We start from the raw sequence: 25,657 nt of genomic DNA on the forward strand, positions 1-25,657 counted from the left end.
ACACTCATTAAAACTTAGTCTGATTGTATAAACTTCAAGTTTATTACTTTTTTTTAAACACAGACTAGTACAAAAGTGGGGTGTGGGCACAGCGTACATGGGTAAGCCAGAAATGACAACTCTAAGTTTCCTACCTCCCTTCCCTCCTCTGGCTCAAATGCAAACATTACAACCCTGTACAGGAGGGGAACTGCAGCAGTGACAAAGCGCTGGTTCAGGAGGTGACAAGTCCAGCCTGAAAGTCTCCTACCTTGTGCTTCCCCTTCTCATGGCACTTACAAGTGACTTACATCAATGCTCAGCCTGGCTCTGGCTGCTGAGCTCTTCTGTTCCTTAGCACAAATACAAAAAACTTAGTTTTTCGTGAATCCTGCCCATCTCACAGTGGGAAGAAATGGTTCCTGCTTGCTTTAGTAGAGCAAGTGAAGTCCCACTTTAACCCCTTAAAACATTTAAGTGCCTGACCCTGCCATCCGTGAAGCTCTGGTTCAGGGGCTGGGCTGATCCTGGTGCTTGCTGCTCAGCTGTGGGGAAGTTGAGAAATGTGCTTGGACAAGAAAGTGTTAGCATGCTACAGTACTAATATATCAACCTACTCCAGTCTTGGTCTTCGGCTACGTGTTTCAGGTGTGTTTAAAAACACTGTCACAGGGTGGGAGGATGTTTCCTCTGCTAACGAAACAGTGGTTAAACCTTCAGTGCTTCCCAGGAGGGAGAAGGCCCAGCTTAGCCTGGTAATACTTCATCGGACCTTGAAGACAATACAACGGAGGTACCAAAAAGAATAAGTAAAAAAAAAAATAAATCCATGCTACACCGTCAGGCTCATATTAAAAAAAATAAAATAAAAAAAAAACTTCAAGTCTAACTCAGATTCCTTGTGTGTCCCCACTCCACCCCCCCAAAAAATAAAATAAAATGCAAAGCAAAGCTGCAGGTGTGCCAGGCAAGCCCCTGGGGAAGCGTTGGTGCTGCCTCAGCACACGCTGCCTGTGTAATGCCACAGGGCACAGCCCCAAAGCTCTGCCCCGGGCGTTACAATGCAGCTGCTCTGACTTTACAGCCCACGTAGGGAAAGGGGGAAGCAAAGCAGCAACTCCTCAGTGGTCACCGTTGCTCAGAGGGGACGGTGCAAAGCTGGGTCTCACCCGATATGGGGCTGCTGGCTTTGTTAACGGCGTTACACAGCCTCAGGAGCACACCCACGCTACTGCAACGGACTGGGGACCACAGCCAGCAGCTGCAGGCTGGGCCTGACGTCCTTAAAAAGCCAAACAAAAGAATCACCAAAATAAAAACTAAACAAAAGGAACCCCAAAACTGCATAAGCACATCAACGTGGTGCCTGAATTATGAGGGCTGTAACACTGCTGCGGTGTGCAAAGCTGCTGCTGCTGCCGGGTGCCACCAGGCTCTGGCTGCTTTTCTGCAGCCACCAGCAGGGATCCTGCTCTCAGCGCCTTGCCCAGGAGCTGAAGGAACCGCTGAGACACCCTGCAAGGGACCGGGATGCCACTGCCTCCCCCTGCTCCCCTTCGCCTTGCAGTGCGGCTGCCCCTGCTTCACACAGCCCTCAGCCAAAACACGTCACAGCACCCTGCAGGCGCTCAGCACCACTGCCCCCCTCACTCCCAAACCTGACAATCCTGCAGCCTAACCCAGCTGCGGGGCAGCAGGGACGCGCCAGCATCACGTCATCAACTAGGTCATTTCTATTTTACACCGCAAAAAGCTGCAGCATTTAGCCCAAAAGCTGAAAAAGCACAAGCCTGGCTGCTGCTGAGCCATGCGGGTGCCTCCCTGGCTGCTCTGCCAGGCACAAGAGGGGGCCGGGATTCACAACCTGGTGCCACCATCGCCCGCAAAGAATGGACAACCGGACACCCAGGGCCTTGGTCATCATCCCATAACCATCTGCTGGCTCTGGCTGCGTGGCGTGCAGGGCCAAGCACAAGCTGTCACTAAAGCACAACCCCAAAACGATCCCTCTGTGCCCAACCTCCCCCCCTGGCTGCACCTGGAGGCAGGGCAGAGGGGAGGGAGCTCTGACACTCCCCGTCCCAAGGGAAACTCCCTAAACACCAGCACAGCGGGGATTTAGCGCACGTGGGTTTATTCCATCAACCATTCAACGTTTCACCCGGGACCCCCACCCACGGCGCGCACCCACGCAGCCGCTCCCGCTACCGGCAGCCGCACTCATCCACCACCATGTCCTCGTAGTGCCTCAGCACCACGTTGTCGTCGTTGTCGTAATAGAGGATGGAGATCGGGGACAGCCTGACGGGGACGCAGCAGGGCTGGGGAGTCCCCTCGGGGTCCAGAGAGTGCACCATGGTCTGCAGGATGGCGTGGTTGGTGCTGTTGAGCTCGGCCGTCAGGGGGAAGGGGCACTCACCCAGGCAGTAGTTGGCCATGTAGCCCTGCGGGGCGATGATCCAGTTCTCCCAGCCGACGTCGCTGAAGCTGATGTAAAGCCGCCTGGGCTTGCAGAGGTTGCTCGGCGTGACGGGGATGTTGTAAGCGCTTCTCCTCCTCCTGGAGGCCCGGCACTGCTGCTGGCTGAGGCTCACCACCAGGAGGGAGGTGTCCAGGAAGGAGTCGATGCTGGCGCAGAGGCTCTGCGGCCCCCCGCTCGCCCCGGCTGCTTCCCCGCCTCCGCCGCTCGCCGAGATCTCCAGGATCAGGCCCAGATTCCTGCTGTGAGTTCTCCAGTCCCTCGCCACCCCGCTCAGGTTGAAGAGCAGAGACTTGTGCAGCCGGGCGAAGGACTGCTCCACCAGCAGCGTGCGGCCGGGCTCGGGGGACGGCGTCCCCCGCAGAGGCAGCCGGGGGGCTTGGTAGAGCCTCAGCTCAAAAACCTGCCCCTGGCTGGACGCGTGGTAGGAGTTGTGGCTGAATTTGATCTCCAGCTGAGCCATTGTCAAGCGCTCGCCCTCCTCCAGCACGGAGAGATTAAAGTACAGACGCTTCTGCAGGCACAGCAACGGCTGGGGCTGCCCGCTGTGAATGAAGTGGCCTGACAAAGAAGGAGAAATAAGAGGTGGCGGTGGCTGAGCTCCGTTACGCTGGGCAGGATCAGCCTCCCGCAGCTCCGATCTCAGCTCCTGGCGGCACGGCAGGAGGAAGATGGGTCTGAGCAGAGGCAGGCAGCCAAACGCCCGCAGCTGCTGGACCAGGATGGCAGAACTGCAGCACTGGGGGCTCTCGGCCCCACAGCACAGCCTGGCCCTGAGCCTACAGCACCAAGGTGGTACAGCCACACCAGCACGGCTCTGTCCCTCCCTGCTGCCTCCACACCCTCGCAGGCAGGGCACCAACACTCCTCTAGAAGCTACTTGACACCTCGGGGCATCATTTTTCCTCAGCTCTACATATCTCGCCCCCATGACAGGGAGGTTCTTGTGGGTGCTGGGTGTTTGGGATGCAGGGGGAAGGAGGGCAGATAGCAGCAAAGCGATGGGAGTGGGAAAGCTGCCTGCTGCAGCCAGCCCTAGATCTCTACTGGAAACCTGGACTCGCAAGAGCTCGGTGGCGTCTTGAGGCCTGGAGGACCCCGATCGCTTCCCATGTAACTGGGAATGGCTCAGAGAAGCCACGGGCTGAAGTGGCCAGACGTGCCGCATGGGCAGCCGGAGGCATGAGGACAAGGAGGAGAAGGGGGGACAGGACACAGCCAAATGGTTGAGCGTCCATCCCGCCTCCAACCGGGGTGCAGGTGTGACCCCAGTTCTCATCGCTGCACCCAGAGCCCCACCACGGGCCAAGCCAACCACCTAGGATCAAACCCACGCCCAAAACTGCGTTGGGTGACTCGCAGGACAGAACCTTACACAGCCTCACCCCCTCAGTTCCAGACTATAACCAGTTACCTACATCATCCTCAGGGACCAGAGCTCCCACAGCAGGGATTTCCCTCAGGGAAACCCACTGCCCGTCCTCCCCCAGCCGTTCCCAGCCCAGAGCACAGAGAGGTTTCCAAAAGGCAGGTCCCAAACAAGAGCAGTTCTGTACCTTGGTCAGCGAGGACACGGATGATGTTCCCCGGGACATTAAATTCCTCCACCCTACAGCCATCCGCCAGCTCTGTGTTTGCAGGAGGCATCTTTCTCTTCTGGAAGATCCGCCAGAGCACAGACGGCACAGGAACGGGGATTTTGGGGCTGGGCTTGGTGCTCAGACCCAAGGATTTTAACAGCAAGCTTTCCTGCAAACTGAAATCCATCCCCAGGCTGATGCTAAGGAGAGCCCAGGCCAGGCCAGCTCTGAAGCTGGCAGGCGAGGGGAGAGGCCCCATCACGGTTCTCCTCCCGCAGACAAAGAGCTGTGCTGGGGACCCGCTCGCAGGGCACTGAAGGCAGGGGCCAGGGGGGGTGTTGATTGCCTGATTGGAGCCTTTGATCTCGTTAGTGCTCAATTAGCACAGAGGGATTCCCAGGATTGGGCAGAGGGTGGGAGCGAGTCCTCCAGGCTCCCCGGGGCCTGTTAACCCTTTGAGGCTGCGGGGTGGGAGGGCGGCTGCCCTCCTCCCTCTGCTCCCAGCCCCTTCCACGTCTCCCCACCGCCGAGGCCCAACGACAAAGCCCCTGGTGATGGGAAAGGGCTCCACAAAGCTGCCAGCACGTCGAGCACCGCTCCAGGGCCCTGGAGAAGGGCAGAACTGGTGGCCAACCCACCCGGGTCCAGGGGGAGACACAGGTCCAGGGGGAGACACGGGGTCTCCTCTCACTGCCTCCTCCAAATCAGCGTTTCAATCGCAGCGTCTGACGCTTCCCTCTAAAGCCTGACAACTTCCAGCACCCCACGTCTTCAAGCTCTCCCCTCCTGCCTCACACACCTACACGCCCACGAGAACACAGCGCTCAGCACCCGCTCCCCACGCAGGGGACCCTCCGGACCAAACTCACACACAAAACGCTGCCCGATGAGTTACCCAATTAAACCCTGAAGCCTGGGCAAGCCGACGCTAAGAAATTCGATTTCCTTCATTCTCTCCTTCCTGCCAACCAGCCACAGAAACAGAGCACCGAGACGCAGCCCTCCGAAACGCTGCTGGGTAATTACAAGCGAGGTGATGGATCCTGCCTGGCACAGTTTCCATCCAGCCAAAGTCACATTTTGCTTTCTGTTTACTGAGGAACTTTCCCTGAGGCGCACACAATGGGCCTGGAGTTGAATCATCATTGCGAGACCAAATAGAAAAAAACAAACAAAAAATACAAATAAAACAACAATTAGCCACCCTGGAATCGATGCCCTGAATCCCCCTTCCCTGCCTATTGTCCCCGGCTGGGGGGAGCTCTGCTTCCCAGGGCGCTGCGGGGACGGGTCCTGTGAGAGGGGAGCAGTGGGATGAGCTCAGACCGAGGGCAGTAAAATCCTGACAGCTTCCCAGCAAAGAGGCACGTGGCACAGCCTGGCCTCGGGGATCCTGCAAGGCTCGGGGCTGGTGCTGCCTGGAAAACCACCACAGGGAGCTGAGAATTTTTGTTCTGCACTCGAGCAGGCAGACGTCACTGGGCCAGAGTCTGGAGATTGGGGACCCTGCACGAGCTGTGCTCAGGGCTGGCTTTTTAAGGAACTGTAAGAGTTACAGGGGCGTTTTGAGCAATTTAGATGTCCTGGTCCTCATCCTAGAGGGCAGGAGGCTGGAATAACGCTCTAGGGCTGGGTTTCCAGGCAGACCTGCACGTGGGAACTGCTGCGTGCTACAGCCTCGAGGTGCACAGGGACAGCTCCGTGTTAGGGACCCCTCCTGGTCAGCGAGGCTCAGAGGTGCCCTGCAAACCCTTCCTTAGTGCCTGCTGGCAGCTGGAGCAGAGCTGGCTTTGGGCTCCCCTGGCCAGGGACAGTGGTGGCAGTGAGCAGAGGATGTTTCCCTCTCCAGTTTGATGCTAGGTCCAAAGCCCCTGCAGTGCTGCTGAGGCAGGGTCGTTGGAAGGGACCAAAAATAAAGATGGGAAATCACAACGGGGCTGAGAATAGCTGGGGGATGGAGCGACAGAAGAAACACCAGGGGACCTAAAGCCAGCTCCAAATCCTACCTGGACCAGCAAAGCCACAGCATCTCAACTGAACCAGCACGTACTGGCTACAGAAAGCACATCAGCATCGGGTCAAGCCCTGTTCCCATCAGTGGCATCTCTTCCCCAGCTCCAGGCAGGGGACGCAGGGGTATCGGGGATGAAGTTCTTCTTGTGCCTTTCATTTGCTGGGTTTGAGTGTCGGGCCCTGGCTCAGTCCCCAGATCCTGCCAGGCTGCCCAGGCTGCAGCAGCCACGCTTCTCTTACAACCGCTTGTCTTTTACAAGTCCGTTCTTCAGGTGCATCCTGCGAAAGAGAGCAGAGCAGACAATCAGCCTCGGCACCCACTCTCCCTCCCTCACCTTCACGAATCGCTGCCGAGCTCAGACCTGCCTTAACAGGCTCACGAAGACAATTTCGGCCTGGTTCCCAGTCAGCCAGACCTGCTCTGCAGGCTCCAGCATCCCGCCAGACTTCGTCCTCACCGCACGAGGTGCAGATGCTGCTCAGTGAAGAGCCAGCCCTGTCTGGTGAGGACTCACGGGACAAAACTGGACTGACACACCTCAATGTCACAGGGAGACAAAGTTCCTCCTACTCCCCGCACCTATTTTTAAACTCTGCATCACGGCACCCTGTTGTTTTCCAGCACGCTCTGAAAGACACCCCAGGGCAACTTCCCCTCCACCCACGGGTGCTGTTTGCATCTCCCCCTGCCCACGCACCCTTCTTTCAGAGCACTGGGCAGCTGGAGCCCACCCTCCTTCTTCTTAGCCACGGCAGTTTTCTTGCTGTCCTCCACGTCGTACTCGCGCACGTCGTTCACCTCCTGCATCTGCCCCATCAGCACCTTGGCCACGAAGAGGACGATGTACTGTGGAGGGAGAGACACCATCAGCCAGGACACGCGGGGTGCAGCCGTCCCACCGAAGCCCTCACTAACTGGGCGTTTCTCTGCTGTCCTCAGCCCCAAAAAGGGGCCAAAACCCTGGAGTGGGAGGCAGTGCTCCTGCAGGTACCGTTACCAGATTTCAGGCATCCCTGCCCAGGGTTGAGCTTGTTGCTGTGAGCCCTCCAAGCCCACGCTCTTCACCCCTCAGGAGACGCTGTGGGATTCACACCTGCATCAAGCTCCAGCCTGCTGCAGTGCCAAGGAGCCCCCTGGGCTATGGCAGTCCCGACTGCTGTCCCTGCTCCTTCCCTTCGATCCACAGGGTGCGAGATCTGATTCAGATCTGAATTCTAGCACACAGGGCACTGACACAAGCCTCCCTCCTCTCCTCCCCACCAAATCCCTGTGCTTCCCCACCCCTGCAGCCCCCCAAATACCCCGGGCCGGCGTTACGCAGCCGCAGCTGAGGTGGGAGAAGCCAGCGGAGGGTCGCTGAGCTCCCCCGACTCACCAGGAACCAGTAGATGTTCATCAGGGTGAGCACAAGGAGCAGAGCGTTGAAGAAGAAGTAGAAGGGAATGTTGGGCACCGTCTGGAGGCTGGAGTGGCAAGTGGCGTAGAGGACCTTGAGGGGGAACCAGTAGAGGCGGAACCAGAACCTGGTGGGGCAGAGGGAGCAGCAGAGGGGGGGGTTAATGGCCCACGGGGACCCCAGGCAGCTTCTTCCAGCCACAGCCTCCCTTCCATCTGGATCTGATTGGGGTTTAAAGGCCTGGTTCTGGACAGGAATTCACACGGGCCCCCAAAAAGGCAGGTACAGAAGGGAGAGCACTGTTACCACGGGCAGAAAAGGCTGGGCACCAGAGGAGATCTGCCTCTCAGGGTAGAGGCAGATTTTCTCAGCTGGATGGGGGACAGGAGGGGAATAACACTGGAAGGATTTCTTAGACCCGTGCATCCCGGCCTTATCACTAAAATCTTCCTCGCTCTCCTCCCCCTCACATCCACAGCTCCTGCTGCCGCCCCTGCTTTCCCGAGCAGCTGCGGGGAGGAGGAGGGAGACAAAGGGACACATCAGCAGTGACAACCTGCCTTACTCATCCCCGTTCTTCATCCTCCTCTCCTGCTTTTCCCCAGGAGGAGCAGCGAGCCTGGAATCTGGGACATTTGCTCCTTGCTGCTAAAACCAAAGGAGTGGGAAAATGGAAACAGCTCCTCCTCCCCTGGGGTCATTTGTCATGCTGCAAGCGAGATTTCACAGGCACTTGGGTGGTGACAGACGGCAAAGTGACTACAGAAGGATTCCAAGCCCAGCATGGGGTCAGGCTCTGCGGGAACCTCTTCCCAAACAGTTTATAGGATCGGCTGGTTTCCAGGCACTCACACCCAGCAGGGCTGTGCCCTGCGGCACCAGGGGGGCTGCAAAAGCTGGTGGGGACACGGCTGGAAGCGGGATCGGGGCTGGGCAGGCAGGCAAACTCACCAGCTGACGCTGAAGGTGAGGCAGCCGACGTTGGAGATGACATCGTTGAGGCGATGGTAGACACCCCCCCGGTGCTTGAAGTAGACGTTGAGCTTGGTGAACTCCAGCTGGACGTCATTGACGTCGTGCAGGAAGAGCACCAGGATGCCCACGTTGTGGTACCTGCGGGAGAGCGGGGCAGGGAGGGAGATGTGGGGGCAGTGAGTCGGTGTGGGCACCCACCGCACACCACCCCTCGCACCAGAATAACCCAGGCTGAATTCTATGGCACCGTGCGGTGGCTCACGAGGAGGAGCACGGAGCCAGGGATAGCAGTAAGGAGGGAAAAATCCTTCCTGACCCAGAAAGAGTCCTCCTGGGACATAGCCACGAGACACACGGAAAAAACAAGGCCTTGGCTGCATGGCACAGCCACATCCCTCACCTGAAGGCGTAGGAGAAGGCGATGAGGGTCAGCGTGACGACGTGGTGGAGGAGCATGACCACCGAGTCCTTGCGCCACGTGTCCATGTAGACGGTGGCGTAGATGGAGTGCCCGTAGAAGCTGCACTGCAACAGGTAGGCGATGGCGATGTCCGTGGGCACGTCCATGCCCTTCTTCCAGCCTGAAGAGGGACAAAGACGGCCGGGTGAGCCCAGAGCCGCGAGCACGGAGCCTTCGTCAGCCACAGAGAGACAGGAGAGCAGAGAGCAAAAAAGCAAGCAGCAGCCAGAGCTGCCCCAGGTGGCCTCAGCTCCCATTCGGGACCTCCCTGGTGGAAAAGGGGCAAAGGCTGGAGGAGGACCCGGGTATCCTGGTGCCAGGATGACCCGCTCCCCTCCGAGACTGAGGGCAGAAGCCTTGATTTACTTCTCTCTTAATTTAACTGCTCAAATCCTTTCCCCTCCGTAGCCGAAGGCATCCCAGTCCCTGCTGTCTGCAGTAGCCACTAGGTGACACTCTCTCTGTAACGAACGGAGGCAGCCTCTTGTGCCCTTTCTGCACTCGCAGCATCATGGAAAAGGCCATCTGGGGGGGTTCAGTCGGAGAATTTTGCTCCCACCAATCCCAATTCCCTCACTCAGCTCAGCTATCCTACAGCCTGGACATCCTCATCCAAACCCGCTTCTCCCTGCTTCTTACTGTACCATAAAAGACAGACGGAGGGTCATAGAAGAAGGGGTAGTCAGTGAAGAAGAGCAGGTAGGTGCCATACGACCAGGATAACGTGTAGAAAAGCAGCTTCCAGGCACTCTCGGGCATCTTGGCAGCATCTTTGGGCTGCAAGTTGCACCACTCACCGAAGGGCTGCAAGGAGAGGGGAGAAGTGTCGTCATGCAGGGCAGAGGGACCCCAGCGAGCCCAAGGCAGAACTCAGGGAACCCCCAAGGCTCCACCACCAGGCAGGGCAAAACCAGGGACACGAGCCCCGTTTTTTCTGGCTTTTTTTTTTTGCAGCGTGAGTCAGGAGGGTGAAGAGGCTCTAGAAAAAGTCTATCACAGGGAGAATGGCAAGGCCAGAGAGCCGCTCGCTCAGCCTTGGCTGCGCGGGGAAGCTGCGAAAGCAGAGCCTGGAGGAGGAGGAAGCCCACAGCACGCATCCCAGCCTGGGCACCACTCCACCACCGTCGCTCCAGGAGCAGGCTTGAGCACAGCTGGCTTTTGGAGAACCGAGTCAATACCAAATTCAATCAGGCCAAGCCCCATCTGCATCAGGAAGCCCAGAGGAGGAGGCCGTAACGATGCCGCCCCGTGCGCACCAACTTTATGGCACCACCAACTCCCAGAAAAGAAGCTTTCAAGCGAGGAAGCACTTTGGGTGAGCTCTCCTTGCAGAGAACCAAACGCACGGCTCCTGCTGCTGCTTCCCAGCACGGCACAGGACCCCTCTCCATGGGCAATCAGCACCAGAGGAGGCCGATTTTAAAGGCAGTGAGGGTTGGGGCACCTCTTGCTTGCTCACACCTCCCCACACTCATCCCTGGCAGCTCTTCTGGCTGACCAGCACTGCAAACCTGCTGTTTTTTTTCTCCCCGGGGTTTGCAGCACCCCTCCTACCGGCCAGGGCTCAGGAAGAGGAGGCGAAGCCTCCCCAAATATGGCCAAAGAGACAAACGGGAGGACGAGCAGCCTGCTGGCGCGATTAAGAATGAAACTTTCTCGCTCCGACCACGAGCACCACGCGGCTCCCTGCAACAGCGAGAGCTGGGCCACGAGGTCAGCGACAGCAAAAGCAAAACCCCAGCGTGTTTTGCATCACCACAGCATCAGCTCTCTCGGAGCTAAAGGGAGCAGCAAACGCTGCCCTGCATCCCGGACGGGGTGCCTGCTGCAGGAGGCACGAGCGATGCCGCCCGCCGAGCGCACCCCAAGCTCAGCCCCAGCTCCAGGGACTGACGTCCCCTCTCCGTGGCAAGTGAGCAACACCAGGCACAGTTTCTGCTTCTTGTCACCGGACTGACAGAGCCCTGTCAGCCCCGGCAGAGCGGCCAGCAGCGGGGAGCCTCGCTCAAGGTCCCGCGGGGATCGCCGCTGCTGATAACACCCCAAGGCCCCCGGGGTGAGAGAGCTCCAGCGGGAGGGACCAGATAAGTTGGAGCTGAAAACAAACTGCTTGCAAAGTAACCATAGCCTGCCCCAGGTCAGCACTTTCTGCAGCCAGTGCTCGGCTCCTCGATGCTCAAAGGCTATATTAAGGCTCCAGCTGTCCCCAGGCAGAGGCCGGCCTGGCTTTTAGCCCCTCTCTGTGTCAGGTTTTTCAAAGCTCCCAGCTCCCAGCCCAAAAGGGCTTTGTTCTAGGCTCTGACCAGCGCTGGGAAATTCAGACCTGGAAGCTCCGGCCCCGCAGCGCTCTGCCAAGCTGCCCACATCCCCTCCAGCTACAGAGGGGCAGCTCCGGCCTCCCCCTGGCAGCTGGCACGCAGAGCACGGCTCTCACGGTGAGACCGGGAGCGCGCCGCTGCCAGGGCTTCTTCCACCAGGAGCCACGGCAGGAAAAAGAGAAGGAAGCTCGAAGGGTGAATGAATAATGCAGAGACAGAAAGTCCCGAGCCCTGAAAGCATGAATTATTTGTGTCTCCATAAAGTGGAGCACGGAAGCGGCTCGGCTGTGGGGACAGCTCAAGGCGCTGCGACGGCAGCGAGCTGGGGAGCCCCCTGCCCCTCCTGGCCTCTTCAGCTGGGGCTGGATTTAGGATGCTGGGCTCGGTTTAGGATGCATCAAACTAAGTCCCAGCCTCAAAACCAGAGCCAAGTCACTCAGCTGCTTCTCTGCATCTCAGTTCCCCCCCGCCAAGAGGGAAGGACACTGCATTTCTACCCCAAGGTGGGGAGAGCTTAGAAAAGGACTGTCACCTGTGGGGCTGGCACACACCACCAAGCCAAGCTGCATTTTATGGATGCTGGGGCTGTTGGCAGAGATCGCAGCAGTGCAGCAAACCCGGAGCTGGCTCTGTGGAGCTCCCCACCCTGGGGAAAATCGGAGAGAAACATCCCCCAGACCTGCAGCAGGGGGACAAGGGGCTGCCCGCGGGGAGGTGCCACCAAAACCTGGGGAAAAAAAAAAAAAGCCCCGTCCCTGGGGTGGGAGATGCCTCCGGCTGCCGTTCCCATGGCAATGCTGCAGGGAGGGATGCTTGTTGCCACGGGTGACGGCGCTGTGGTGGGAAGAGCAGAGCTGGAAGAGCCCGGAGCTCTTGGCAAGTGATGGGGCTTCACGGAAAAGCTCTCCTTCTCCCCTCCTCACCCTGACCCCCACGCAAACCTCCACCAGCAGCTTGTGATTCACCTGCAGGTGAACTGGGAGCAGGGTTGGGGGCCGTGGCCGCCCCCTCTGCACCACCTCTCACCACCTGCGGGAGCTGGAAAGAGAAACCGAATCGAAACCGGCGCTGCCTGCAGCACTGCTGAAGTGTCAAATAAAAAAAAAAAATAAATCCTGCAAAAAGCAAACACGTGCTGGCTTCCTTTTCGCAACCCGAGGCGCTAGGGAAAAGCTGAGCATCCCCTAAATCCACGAGCAGCTCTTGCAGCGGGGCAGGAGCCCTGCCAGCAAGCTGGCAGGCTCGCAGCGATGGGCTATGAATCGAAGCTTGTTGCGGAGGGATCGGATCCCCAGGCTGCTCCCATCGCCTCTGCCCCCTCCCCAGCCTCGAGACGAGGACCTGGCCAGATCCCAGCCGCGCTGCGTCTGCTTTCTGGGCACTGCCAGTTTCCCAGGGGGACACAAAGGAACGGCTGGCACGCAGCATCCTCAGCCCAGGGAGCTGGCAGCTCTACATCAGCCTCTCCTCAATGCAGATGATAATGACGAGCGAGCAGAGCTCGGATTCAAAACCTGCCCACGGCCACCAGCTACGGCCCCTTCCGTGGTGGCAGCAGCCCCACTCGTGGTTCTCAGAGCTGTGGTGGACCCTAAGGATCGTATCCCCTCCGTACCAACCTGGTTGCTGCTCCCAGACCTGCTGCCACCCCCAGCCACACTGGGGATGGGGCACGGAGCCCGAAGAAGGCCCAGGAAAACATCACCACTCGCTAGATCTAAAGAAATGAACCTCTTGAAGGCTGTGGGCCCAAGGGCTGTCACCCCCCGGCTCTTGTTGCTCCGTTACACCGGGCACTGAAGCTCTCAGTGCCTCAGTTTCTCCACCCTCGGGACAACGCCTCCCAGATAAACATGTAATAAAATGCACCAGGAGAACTGCAACAAGCCAATGGACAGCACTTCTCCCTCGGTTCCTCTGCAAGCAGTAAAATTCACCCCTCGGAGAGCAAAGCAACAGCAGAGCTCGGCGAGACCTGCCACAGCTGCCAAGAGGGTGCTGCGGGGGCTGACAAACCTCCCCATGGCTGCACGCTGACACAGCAGCACGGGGGAAGCAGCCCCCGCTCCGAGACGCCGCAGCAGCGCGGCTTCAGTCCCTGGGCGAAGAAAAGAGCCATTGTTGTGGCTTCCTCCCCTTGAGCTTGCAGGGCTCGTGCTTCAAACGCCGGGCAGAGCGCAGCAGGGCGAGCCGGGGAGCTGTCGGGCAGGCTGCCCTTCCCCGGGGGCGCAGGAGGTGTCCTCTGCTCGCAGCAGAGCTTGCTGTGGGTGGTGGGTTTTGGGGGGGGGAGAATTCTCCTCTACTCACGTGCCCACTTCTGGGGTTTGGAAAAAAGAGTTGACAATAGCATAGGATAGAGAAAAGTTACATAAATCACTGGGCGGGATAACAGAGCGCTGCTTTTCAGCTGTCGCATCCTTCCCGGGACTAGGCTGTATCACTTACCTAGAAACCCCCTTTCCCAGGGCCATTCTCCAATTCACACAACGCTTTTCCTTGCAGAGGACGCCGCAACGTCCTCCAAATTTCACCACCGCTAAGCCAGCAAGCTGGCTGGCATCTGGGCCAAAAATGGAAAATATTCACCCACTGCAGAAAAAAGGCAGGCAGCCGTTGGGGACAGAGGGGCTATGTGGCAGTCACCAGATTCAGAGAATGGGAACTGATTCAGAACAGATTTTGCTCGCGGGGGCTTCAAATCCCAGCAGCAGGGAGCACTGCTCGGCTCAGCTGCCCTGCAGGAGGGGACGCAGAGATGCTCGGGTTGTGTCTTTTAACCCAACTCCTCAGGTCTGGCTGCAGCCACTCTGCGCAGGGAACACGCCAAGGACAGCAGCTTTCAGCGACCGATGGAGCTGAGCCACCAACCACGGCAGGACAAGGCACAAACCGAGGAAGCTTCAGGAGGAGGGAACATCTACTTGGGCCTGGCTTGGTCTTCATACCTGGAAGTGATCAGCAGCTCCAGAATAAGCTGGTGCAACCAGATGTGCTCTGAGTATTATCCAGGTTTGTGCTCTCAGAAGCCCACGGGACTCCCAGGGCAGAGCTCAGAGGGGAAGGAAATGTCTCTCAGCCCTTTGTGGGGATGCCCGTGCCCCCATCACAACTGATTGCAGGGCCCCTCCCTATCTGGTGATTCGCATTTGCTCAGCTCCTTAGGATCTTTCCTACACCAGAACAACTCCTTTCCATATTTGTAGCCAGCGAAGATTCTGTGAAAAAGAGGCAACAGGCCAAAAACTGTCTTTGCCCAAAGGATGACGGGAAAACCACGTCTAAGGCAAGACACAGACCGAGCAGTTTTTTTTTTTTTAGGTGAAAAGGACACACTCTCAAATCCTAACCAACGCCCCCAGTGACACGAACAACCTCTACCACTCCTTCAACCCAACGGTGATGCGATTTTGTGGCGGAGGTTAAACGGAGCTGCGGTCCGATATGAGAGCGAGGAGCCCAGCCGCTGTCCTTTCGCTCCCACCAATAAAAATAAAATAGGGCAGACAGCACAGGAAGAGGTACAGGGCTCCAAGGCACGCGTTGCGCAGAGGAGTGCTCGCAGCCAGAGCTGAGCACGGTGCACTTTACGCTTCAAGGTCTTGTGGTGAGAGTCACTTCCTCTTCGGAGGCCGAGAATCACGATCCAAGCAGCGAGATCTGTCCTTTATAAATAACGCGCAGGAAGGCTGCGTTCTCCGGACGCTGAGCGGGCTCGGTTTTATAACCGTGCTTCAGTTCTTGCAGGGAACGTGAGGAGACTCAAAAGGAGAAAGGATGCTCGTTGAGCCTCCATCGAGAAGCAAAGGGCCCTGATCATAAAAGTTCCCTCCCAGGGAACCTGAACAAGAAGGTTTTACTTTCTCTTCCCAGCTTTTCCCTTCCCTCAGAGATGAAGCCGTTTGCTCTGCTGCCAAATGACCCACCACACTGCTGCCCGTACAGGGGCCACGCAATACAAACCAATTCCTTAAAAACTGCCAGAGGTTTTAAGAGAAAAGCCACAACAACCTCCAGCTTTTCCCATAGCAAATCCAGCCGAATAAACTGAGAAAAGCTGCAAGTCAATAACTAAATACATACACACGCAGAGCCGTCTCTCCCTGCCGCTGCCCCTCCACCTAGGCTGCTGGGAGGAAACTGATGGTATCGCACGCTCACTCAGCATCTCATCCCTGCAGCACGCAGGTGTAGCCACAAGAACCAGCTCTGCTCAGCCCTGCTGGCCCTTCTGCAATTACAGCCGTGACCCATTTCTCCGAGGGACGACACCTCAGCATGGCGCCTGCTGCCAAGTGTCCGCCAAGGGCACCGAGCGGGCTCCTGAGGGGTTTTTTCACACTCAGCTTACTTCTCGCTCTGTAAAGGTGAGCCTGACACAAGGAGGGACTGGAGCACGAAGGAAATGCCTCCAAGTTTATTAGGACAGACCCAGGGGTACCTCCAGCCTCCTTCACCCCAGCGGTCCCAGGCGCGGCGCGCAGCCCAGCAGCAGCCCCAGGCAGACAGGGGTGCAGGCAACGAGGTGAAACAGCCCCACGTCAAAGGCCAGCACGTTTTACCTCACACCTCGCCTACAAACCACTTCAACAGCTTCAAACGGCTCTGGACTGGGACTGGAGCTTTGCAGGAGGTGAAACTTCACCTCATGTCACCGGCAAGCAAAGGCAACTCAGAGTGGTGGAGGCAGAGCTGCTTGAGAGGCAGGCCTCAGCAGCAGGCCTCAGCGGCACACAGGGCAGAGAGGAAAGCTCTAACTCTTGATATTCTAATCGAAGAAAGCCACCTCACACCCTGTCATCTGTGAAACGGCCTCTGAAGGAAGGGATTTCCCCAGGGAACCAGGCCCGACCCATGTAGACACAAAGATGCATGCCTGAGCAGCTCCCTCAGGGCCACGTGCCACCATGCTCATGGGGCAGTGAGGGGACGGTTGGGGCTGTGTCTCTTCAGGGCTGGGGACTTGCACCAAAATCCCCAAATCACAGAATGGATGATGTTGGAAGGGACCTCCAGACATCATCTGGTGAAGCAGGGTCACCCAGAGCACATTGTACAGGATTTTATACGTGCAGGTTTGAAGCTCTCCAGCGAAGGAGACTCCACAACCCCTCTGGGCAGCCTGTGTTCCGTCACCTCGCAGTAACGAGCTGCAGAGCATGGCACCTGCATTACTTTGGCTTTTAATTCCTCCCCAGGCCAGAGGAATGGCCAGCAGCATGCACAGCACATCTCTCAGAAGGCAGCGTGGATTAGAAATCGCCTCTGCTGGGACCGAGCCATCGGAGGGAAAGGGGAGGTCTCGGTTCATTACGGATGCTTTTCACAGCAAAAAATTACAGAGGGCTACTCCTCGCCCTCGGGGACGTCCTGCTCGCTCCGTCCCTTACGCAGTGCTATATTAACAGGGGGGACAACAGCCAGCAGACCCCGTTTGGAGGCTGCGAGGGTTGGCTGCAGGCATCCCTGCATCCCCCACGCTTGAAGGTCAGCCCGGCACTGCAGCACAGCCATCCCCACGCCATCCTCGCCGCCGTCGCGCCAGGAGGGAAAGCGGGGAAGGACATTTTTCATGCAAACCGCAGATGACATGCAGGAACGTGGCCCCCTCCTTTCCCCCTTGCACAGCTGGTGCGGCCTGGCTGCGTGCGAGAAATAACCCCCAAATCCTCCCCAACCCCGCTATTTGGGGAACGGGGAGAGCTCTCCCATGCAAAGGGCGCTTGGTCCAGAGCATAGGGGAAAACGGGGATGAGACCTCTCGTGAATCAGCCCCCATACAGCATACAGCCCCAGGGGACAGAGGATGAGGTTTCCCATACAGAGAGCCTCCCGGGAGGCAGCCCTAAATGAAGGGGGTCGAGCTCCCTGTGCAAAGGGTCCCCTAGGATTTAACCCCAGGGTGGGAGGATGAGCTCCCCATGCAATAGATCCCCAGGATTTAACCCTAGGGTGGAAGGACAAACTCCCCGAGCAAGGGGACCCGGGATTTAATCCCAGGGTGGGAGAATAAACTCCCCATGCAATGGACCCCCAGAATTTCATCCTGGGGCAGGAGGACAACCTTCCCATGCAATGGACCCCCCCCTGTTTTAACCACAGGGTGTGAGGACGAGCTCCCCATGCAATGAACCCCTGGGATTTAACCCTAGGGTGGGAGTATGAAATCCCCACGCAACAAGACACCCAAGATTTAACCCCAGGGTGAGATGAGATCTATATGCAAGGGGGCCCCAGAATTTAACCCGGGCTGGGAGGACAAGCACCCCATGCAATGGACCCCTAAGATTTAACCCTAGGGTGGGAGGACAAGCTCCCCAAGCGAGAGAACCCAGGATTGAACCCCAGGCTGAGAATCAACTCCCCATGCAACAGACCCCCAGCATTTAACCCAGGCTGGGAGCTCCCTAAACACCCCCCCCCCCAAGGATGCAACCCCAAATGAAGCCAACCGATCCCCCCACCACCCTCCTTCATCCCCCCAGCTCTACCCAGTGCCCTCCCCATCCCCTCTCCTCCTCCTCCTCCCTTTTTCCCCGGTGGCCCCCCCACCCCAAACCCCTCGCTCCGGGGACCGACCCGAAAGAGGCGGCGGGCGGCAGCGCGGCGCAGCGCGGTCCAGCCGAGGGCAGCGAGCCCGCAGAGCAGCACCTCGCCCCAACCCAGGTGCGCGTTCTCGGCCCACGTCGTCCTCGCCAGCTCCCAGCCGCAATCGTTGCAGCTCCTCACGGCTGCGGCCAGGCTGCCATAACCGAGCCGTAGCAGCTGCCCGTACCCGGGCATAGGCTCGGCCACCGGCTCGGCCACCGGCTCCGTTTGCTGCATGGCGCTCAACGCTGCTTGCCCATGGCCCCGCCGTGCCCAGCGGTGCCCAGAGGCACCGCGCAAGCTCCGGTTTGTCGGGGACGGCCCCCCCCTGTCCGCCACCGCCGGTACCGGGCTGTAGGAGCCGCCCCCAATGCAAGGCTCGGCCCCCTCCTCCGGGATCCGCTCGTTTCTTCCAGCCCCCCGGGGGGGGGTGTGCGGTGCCCGGCTGCTGCGGGAGGAGCCGCTGGTGGGGCCGGAGAGGAGCCCTGGGTTATTAGTGGGGGTGGTAATTAGCACGGAGAGGAGCCCCAGGAGTTGGGGGCGGTGGTAATTAGCATGGAGGAGAGGAGCTCTGGTTCATTAAGGGCCTGGGAAGCAGCCCCGAGACGTGCTGAAGGAGGTGATGGGGGAATTTCTTGCACAAAAAAAGCAAGACGCTTGAAGGATGAGCCGTGACAATGGGCTGGAGTCACTCCAATTGTGAGATCTGGGGACAAATGGTGGTATTTCAGTGTCCGAAGATGACAATTAATGACATGACAGTGGAAAACAGCTGTGTGCGCCATGGTACACCCGCTGGGGGAGCTGGAAGTTACCCACAGTGCCTCAGAAATGTCCAGCAACAGGCTTGTGCAGTCCTCCATGTTCAAAATCCTGAGTGTTTGCTCCTTAAGGGCTTTTTTCCCACTTCTCCAGCCCTCTCTCTTTTCTATAGGTCTCCCCAAAACCAGCAGGAAGACTTATCCTTTCCTTACAGAGGTCAACAAAGTACTGCAGTGCAAAGCCAGCAGGTGTTTCCACCATACCACCATTAAACTTTTGCACCTGCTGTAGTTAAGAGAGAGAAGGCTCTGGGATAACAAGATGCACCTGAAGAAATGCAAACTCCTCCAAAAAAGGTCACCCCCTATGACAGACCTTCTTGAACACCTCCCCCAAAGGGCAGGCAGCTTGCACATACAAGTTGCTGGTTCACAGAAGAGGAGTTTCCTTATCAGTATGTTTAAAAGCAGTGCAGTGACAGTTACGGACAGTCAACCCTTTGGATTGCTCAGAAATGCAAGTTTAAGGTGAAAATCCTCCTGAAATGCTGATACCTATGTTCTCTCCTGCTGAGGCACCACAGGAACTGCAGAGCAAAGGCACTAGGGCAGCACAGCCATGTTCATTGTGAGCCAGGAAGGGTAACTGGTGCCCTAATGCACCTAAACAACCAGCTAGACTGCAGATGGGGGATCCTTGCTACTAGAGAGAGGAAAAAATAATCACTTATAAATAGAAAACTCAGCTGAGGAATTCTAACTTGAAGAAAAATATGAGCTTTATGCCATTTGAAGTCATTGCTCTGCCCACAGCCATTCTGGGAGAGTCATTTCGCTTTCAAGCTTTCTTGAACTTCTCTAATTGGTCTGGGACAGCTATGAGAAAACACAAATTCATCCCTCTCAGAAGGCTGAACAACATGTTCCCCTATTCTCACACTGACAGCGCTGGCTCCTACTATGCCACTTGCTTTTATTGTTTACATTTTTAAGTCAATTTATCATGGCCCATCAAGTGGGTAATGGCTGCCCTGAGCACACAAGCCCCTTTCACATCTCCCTCAGACAGCTCCACAAAGGAAACATTCATTCAAGACTGGACCATGAATAACCCCTCACTGAAAAGAGCTGCTCGCTAAACAAGCCAAGGGAAGAGACAATGAGCCCTTTCAGAGCAACCAAGGCCGAGGTGGGCACAAAGGAAACGCCAGTTAGACACATTTACAGTGTAGTATAAACCTCTTCTCCCCCTCCCCAAGCACTTTCCAAAAGATAATTCAAATATTAGAGCTCATGAGGTCCCAGCTGAGGGTTCCACTTGGACATCTGCTCTTCACATCCGACAGAACACAATCAGTCGGCACGCAGGGCGCTGAAAGGCTACGCAGGAGTCCAAGGCTACAGAAGCACAATCGCATGGTGTTGAATCTGGAATGTTCCATGACACGTCAGGTGGAGCAGCCATCACATTTTTAAGAATGACTGGGGACACTTTCACATGTACTGCAGGATGTGCTATGTTAAAGGAAGATCTAACGCTTTCCTGGCTCCAGGACACGAGCTACTGCATTTTACCAACTTAAGGTCAGGGCTGAGCTTATTACAATTGGATTATTTCTATTTTGGGGTAGCTTTCCCTCTCACCAGCAGTAAACCCTACAGCTGGGCGTCCTTCTTCCGGAGGATGCTGACCTAAATGGAGGAATCATCAGTCAGAGTGGATGAACAGCCGTAACTCGGGGTTTGCCCATGTGCTGAAGGTGGATGCTTAAAACAAACCTTGACAGTCTTCCCGTAAGTAAATCCTCAGTACCTACAACAGGGCTCAGTTCCTGGAATTACTTGGATTCCAGAATGTGAAGTAGGGGGTGCACAGATCCAGAAAAGGCTTTATTAGGAATGTTTAAGGTACAGTGTTGCAACTCTGGATTTGCACTGTATTTTAAACAGCTCAGGAACCGAGTAAGCCAGAACATGGGCTTCTCAGCTACCAAATTTGAGCAGCTACGTGTTATATACAACTTCAGCAACAGCTTGCTGTGTTGCAAGACCCTGCCACGCTGAGTTAAGCCAGACCAAGATGCAGAGGGCATTTTTCCATGTTACCAGAAAGGCTTTGTGTATCAACCCCACTTCCCAGGTACCACAGAGCAGGTTCGCAGGCTCCTTCCCCTCTCCTCATGCACTGGGTGCATACTGCATGGCTAGTCGGTCAAAGTCGTTCTCCTTCAAAACAGAAGCAGAATAAAATGAACACTGCTTGAACTTTGCTGAAAATTTAATATCAGTTGTGTTGCCTCTGAGCTGAAGAAAACACTACGATAGCAGTTTACTAAGGCAAAAAGAATTTTAAAAAGCAGGTCACCTAGACTAGAGGTATCAATTTTTTCCAGTTTATTTCATTTTCCCTTCCCGATTATCCTTCTTGCCTCACCCCCATAATTCCCTCTCTTCCAGAAGGCTTGTTCCTCTGTATAATGTCTGATAGTAACAAACTTCTAACCCAGATTAAGAACCTGTACCTCAAAGTTGATCTTCCCAAGTTTCAGGTACGTCCCTTTGTTTAGCACTTGGCTGTTTCCCAACACCTCTCACTAGGGCTGGCAAGTGATGTGACAGCCCAGGAATAATATGGACCTGCCCCCCCAGAATGGTGGTCATGTTAACCAGTAAACAACCAACTCAGCCCATAAAACGCTACTACGAGTCATCATAAATCCTGTTTTGTATTAGGAAGTTATCAGTACCTTTGCTTGATATTCCTTTATGAAGGGATGGTTTTTATGTGCATCTTTCAGCTGTGACAAGTAGCGGTTTGTGACCTGATGAAAGTGAGAACACACAAAATTGCAGAACCCAAAAGTTACCACACACACCAGGAACATAAAACCCACCCCAGCAGCACAGGCGGATTTGCTCGCCAAGTACAAAAAAATCAGCCTCACCTCGGGTGGTTTGCCCAAGTGCTGTGACAGGACAACGAAGTTGATCAAGGTTTCAGGATGGCTGCTGTCCTGAAAATAAAAACAATCACCTGATCTTCGTGACTTACCTCTACCGTGAGAGACTATAACAACCAGCACAGCTCTGCAAGAACAAATTCTGCCAAACCCGTAGCTAACTTTATTGGAAGAGGTAAAGTAGAAAGAAAGGTAGGTATTAACAGCAGCCACTTAGTGGCATTTTCATGAAGCATAATGGCAATGTTCCTTGCTTTTTTACTCCGTGTGAGCGAGAGGTATTTGGATTAAAGCTGCTCTGCCTGGCCAAAGCATGCTGTACCTTGTCCAAGGCCTCCTGAAGCACTCCCTCTGCATCATCCCACTTGCCCTGAGCCATGTAGCAGGCTGCCTGTCCGTTAAGCAGGAGAAGGGTTGGGGAGCATTTATCTGCCATCTCTTGGAAGATGTAGTAGGCATCTTGTAACTTCTCACCGCCCTGCAGAGGGAGGAGACAAACAAGCACAGTTTTACGACGTATTGCTAAAAAGGCTGCGTGAACTTGCTGTGGTTGAAGGCCACAAAGTTTGAAGGGTTATAAAATTAAATGCTTAAGAACCAATGCCAACAGCTGTTGGCATTCCCATCATCTCCTCTAACACAACAGATCACTGTAAGAGTGCAGATGAAAGAAATGCAAAAATATTAAATGTTAAGAACCACTTAAATGATCAAACGATCCAGGTTTCCATTCAAAGAAAAAGAAATAACACTTCTGAAGAACCACTTCAGATGCCTGATGTAATAAAGGATTATGAAATGAGATTTTATAATTAAACCCAGGTACAGACACCTGGCTTTTCAAAAACTTCCAGCTTCAGAAGGGTTCTATATAGATGCAGCAGCTTCCATTGATTAGAGGTAAGAGTTTCCCTAGAGGAAAATAAGATCTTAGGGATAATTTAGCCACACACAAGGTGTAAAGGCAACAGCTATGTGCAAAAGATTTCATAACAAGACTAAGTGAACAATAAAAAAGTCTTACCAGTATTATTAAACACCCTGGGGCTTTACTGAATTTTAGGAGACTGCTTAGTTTCAGGCACCTGACATCTGGACTGCCAGAGAATACACATTTTTGGCTGATTACTTGAAATATTTCATAATAATAAAATTTCTTGCCAGCTGGGGCAGGCACCATAAGATTTAATGTGGAACGATAACAAGGTGAAAGGCCAGTTTCTGTCTCTGCAGAGACAGGTTTCCTTACATGGGAGGGCAGATGAAGAACTACGGGTGGGAAGTGCCAAACATCTGTGCTCAGAAAATGAAACCACAACTGAAGACAAACGGGGAGCTACGGCAGCTCGTTCCACCACGCTCACTGCACTGGAATCGAGTTCAGCTTGTACTGTCCTGTTATTTGTGGGACCACAGACATGCTTAAAGACAGTTATAGGGGGAAAAAGGTAATTCTCTGCCTGTTTGTAAGGTCTGGATGCAAGTCACGCTGCAGTATTCCATTTTATAATGGGATGCTTTCTGAGTTATCCGAGCATGGTTTAGCTCTTTCCTGTGTGCGCTGAAAGCCAAGCAGCACAGATGAAAAACCCATCAAAATAGCTACTTGAAGGAAGGAAAAAAAAAAAAAATCAAACTGAACGTTTTTCTGATGGCATAAGAAAGCAGGAATCGGGAACAAAGCAGGGAGTCTTGTGCCAGTGCTGTTTCTCATATACTGGAGGCTACGGATCCTCGTGGAAGATACTCACGATAGCCAGGTTCACCCAGGCAGTAGCCAGCTGAGTAAGGGTCGCGTCCTCATCTTGCTCCTGCATCTTCTTCAGTTCCTTGCTGCAGATACAAAACTAGGAGTGTCATAACAGAAAGACGAGGCATCTTCCGTGGTTCTTTAAGATTCAAACAAAAGGCTGTAGGCTCCTCTCTTTAGGTCTTCCACCCCAATGGCACAACAGCCACAGTAAGTTGGTACTGAGGCACAAACATTTCACTGAAGCAATCTGTGAAAGGCCTCTTTTATTTCCTTAATGAAAGGACAAACCCAGGCCTAGAGATTCAAACCACGTTCTGCTGTAGGTGAGGTTAAACCCCGAGTTTCGCCTCTTTAACTGTACCCAGCTACGTTATCTCCAAAGCTGTTGCACCTTAAAGAACAAGAACCATCTGCAGCACACCTACACACAAGTTTTACTGTCCATTGCAGGTGTTCTGCTGCACCGTGGCGGAGGTTGGGAGAAGCACATTCTCTTATCAAAGCCCGCCCTGCAAGAAGACAATTCAGAAACAAAAAGAACACAAACTCACCGAGCCAGGTCGAGCCTGTCGAGCTTCAGAAGAATTTGGATCATCATCGCCATGCTGCAACCAAGAAGAGCAAAGTGCTTGTCTCAGTGGCATGCTTCACCCCTCCCTGCTCTTTGTGCAGGAACCTTTTTGCCTCTCAGAAACACGCTGCCCGTGCCACGGGACTCGCTTCAGCAGTTCCGAATGCTCACAAATCGATAAACCAGATTCTTAAGTTCCACAAGGGAGCAATAAGACTTCATATCGTGCACCAAATCACTTACTACTTGGAAAGCAAAGCTCCCATCGGTTTCTCAATGGCTTCAAAGCTTTTTAGAGACAAGCCAGCCCTTCTAGATAGAGACTTCTATTACAACTCTCCCTAGAAAGGAGAGCTTTGCTAGCACACGCCTCAGTGATGAGGGATGGAGTTACACTCACCATTCCAAGCTTTCCCCTTGATGGAGGGTACGCAGAGCTGCATCAGGGTTTTTGTCGTGGAAATAGATGGAAGCAGCCATCAGCAAGAAAGTCGTGTTCGCTACATCAACGCTTTTTGCCATTTTCTTGTCCAAATCAGCAACAATTGCATCCCTGCAGGAGCACAGACAAAAACATAGAAATATTTCTTTAAAAGATCCTAGTCCTCCAGAATTCTGCCTTTCTGAGATTCACTGCAAAACTAGACAAACCTGCCCCAAATAAAGATCAGGCTACATGAAGCTTTCCACATACAAACATATTTTATGCCAGACAAGGTTTCACTTCCGACTTGTTATCAGACTTACCTTTGACTCTCATTCGAGAGATATTCTGCAAACATGCGCACTGCTTGGAGCTCGGGACTGGCATTGGCTTTAATTTCATCCAGAACAACGCCGTATTTTCTCTATTAGAGAGAAAAAACAAGAACCAAGAATATCTTCATTTTTAAGAACACAGAAAGTAGCCGTTCATTTCCTAAAACCTTTGTTAGAATCATAGCAAGAAATAAAACAAAAGCACAGCAAATTTCTACTTTACATCTCCCATTGTAGTCCACAAACACCACCAAATTCCATAACCACACCGAGGAGTGTTTCCCCACACCATTTTAAAATAAACTACCTCTTTTAAAAGTCTCATTTAGTCACCAAGACCCTACATACAACCTGTTGTAGCTGTAATTGTGTTCCTACTGGAAAAGACACAACATTTCAGCGCAGAAGGACTCACAAGGTGCGTGAGGCCGAGCTCACAGGGTTCACAACCACCCCCACCTCCGGTCAGATCCCGCTGCCGCCACCACAGAGCAGGAGGCTCACCTGGGCGATGTAGGCTCGGAAGAGGAACACGTCCCTCTCCACCTCCTTCTCGGGGTTGGAAGGCTGAAAAGACAACAGAAAAACACCCTTAGCACCCTGGGGACCCCCAAAACGGGGCCCTCAGCACCCCAAGGACACCAGGACCGGGCCCTCAGCACCCCGGGGACCCCCAAAACAGGGCCCTCAGAGTCCCGGGGACCCCCACAACCACAGCCCAGCCCCAGGCGAGCCCCCAGAGGGCGCTGGGTGAAAACCAGGCCCTGCCTGAGGCCCCCGAGGCCCCCCCCCAACCCCTCCCGGTGCCCCCCGAAGCCCCCCGGTGCCCACCCCCAACCTTGACGCGCTGCGCCTCGTTGATGGCGGCCTGGTAGGCGCCGATGTAGAAGCTGTTCCTGACGTCGAACAGCTCGTCCACCTCCCCGCCCTGCCCGCCGGGGCCCGGCCCCGCCGCCATCTCGCCTCCCTCAGCCACGTCCCTACCCCGGAAGCGGCCCGAAAGCTGCCGGAAGCCGCCGTTTCCATAGAGACAGAGCATCCCAGCCAATAGGCGCGCGAGGAGAGGT

General features: G+C 55.2%; 3 protein-coding genes across 3 annotated transcripts; all 3 read right to left on the reverse strand.

The window, feature by feature from the left end:
- Window positions 1-92: 92 nt before the first annotated feature.
- GDF1 (growth differentiation factor 1) lies at window positions 93-5,530 on the reverse strand. Its single transcript, XM_082780215.1, has 2 exons — window positions 4,015-5,530; window positions 93-3,019 (listed from the first exon to the last, which is right to left on the reverse strand). Exons 1-2 carry the CDS (start codon window positions 4,295-4,297, stop codon window positions 2,184-2,186), a joined length of 1,119 nt encoding a protein of 372 aa, XP_082636341.1. The 5' UTR covers window positions 4,298-5,530; the 3' UTR covers window positions 93-2,183.
- Window positions 5,531-5,540: 10 nt separating this feature from the next.
- CERS1 (ceramide synthase 1) lies at window positions 5,541-18,281 on the reverse strand. Its single transcript, XM_082780216.1, has 7 exons — window positions 17,778-18,281; window positions 9,528-9,687; window positions 8,824-9,004; window positions 8,400-8,561; window positions 7,428-7,575; window positions 6,750-6,898; window positions 5,541-6,330 (listed from the first exon to the last, which is right to left on the reverse strand). The coding sequence occupies exons 1-7, from the start codon at window positions 18,021-18,023 to the stop codon at window positions 6,288-6,290; spliced, it is 1,089 nt and encodes a 362-aa protein (XP_082636342.1). The 5' UTR covers window positions 18,024-18,281; the 3' UTR covers window positions 5,541-6,287.
- A 2,145-nt stretch (window positions 18,282-20,426) lies between these two features.
- COPE (COPI coat complex subunit epsilon) lies at window positions 20,427-25,574 on the reverse strand. Its single transcript, XM_082780242.1, has 10 exons — window positions 25,429-25,574; window positions 25,095-25,157; window positions 24,579-24,679; window positions 24,232-24,384; window positions 23,812-23,865; window positions 23,259-23,340; window positions 21,830-21,985; window positions 21,493-21,561; window positions 21,295-21,369; window positions 20,427-20,773 (listed from the first exon to the last, which is right to left on the reverse strand). The coding sequence occupies exons 1-10, from the start codon at window positions 25,546-25,548 to the stop codon at window positions 20,726-20,728; spliced, it is 921 nt and encodes a 306-aa protein (XP_082636368.1). The 5' UTR covers window positions 25,549-25,574; the 3' UTR covers window positions 20,427-20,725.
- Window positions 25,575-25,657: the final 83 nt, after the last annotated feature.

Source organism: Aythya marila (genome assembly GCF_965140915.1).
Source record: "Aythya marila genome assembly, chromosome: 27".
In the NCBI taxonomy this organism is placed as follows: Eukaryota; Metazoa; Chordata; class Aves; order Anseriformes; family Anatidae; genus Aythya; species Aythya marila.

Excerpts from the sequence above, each read along its gene's own strand:
- GDF1 (XM_082780215.1), bottom strand. The coding sequence starts at position 4,297 with ATGGGGCCTCTCCCCTCGCCTGCCAGCTTCAGAGCTGGCCTGGCCTGG. Across the intron at positions 3,020-4,014 it reads CCGTGTCCTCGCTGACCAAG|GCCACTTCATTCACAGCGGG; the intron begins GTACAGAACTGC and ends CTTCTTTGTCAG.
- CERS1 (XM_082780216.1), bottom strand. The coding sequence starts at position 18,023 with ATGCAGCAAACGGAGCCGGTGGCCGAGCCGGTGGCCGAGCCTATGCCC. Across the intron at positions 9,688-17,777 it reads CCGCCCGCCGCCTCTTTCGG|CCCTTCGGTGAGTGGTGCAA; the intron begins GTCGGTCCCCGG and ends CTCTCCTTGCAG. Across the intron at positions 6,331-6,749 it reads CCCAGTGCTCTGAAAGAAGG|GATGCACCTGAAGAACGGAC; the intron begins GTGCGTGGGCAG and ends TCTCTTTCGCAG.
- COPE (XM_082780242.1), bottom strand. The coding sequence starts at position 25,548 with ATGGCGGCGGGGCCGGGCCCCGGCGGGCAGGGCGGGGAGGTGGACGAG. Across the intron at positions 24,385-24,578 it reads CTCTCGAATGAGAGTCAAAG|GGATGCAATTGTTGCTGATT; the intron begins GTAAGTCTGATA and ends GTGCTCCTGCAG. Across the intron at positions 21,370-21,492 it reads ACTTGGGCAAACCACCCGAG|GTCACAAACCGCTACTTGTC; the intron begins GTGAGGCTGATT and ends CACTTTCATCAG.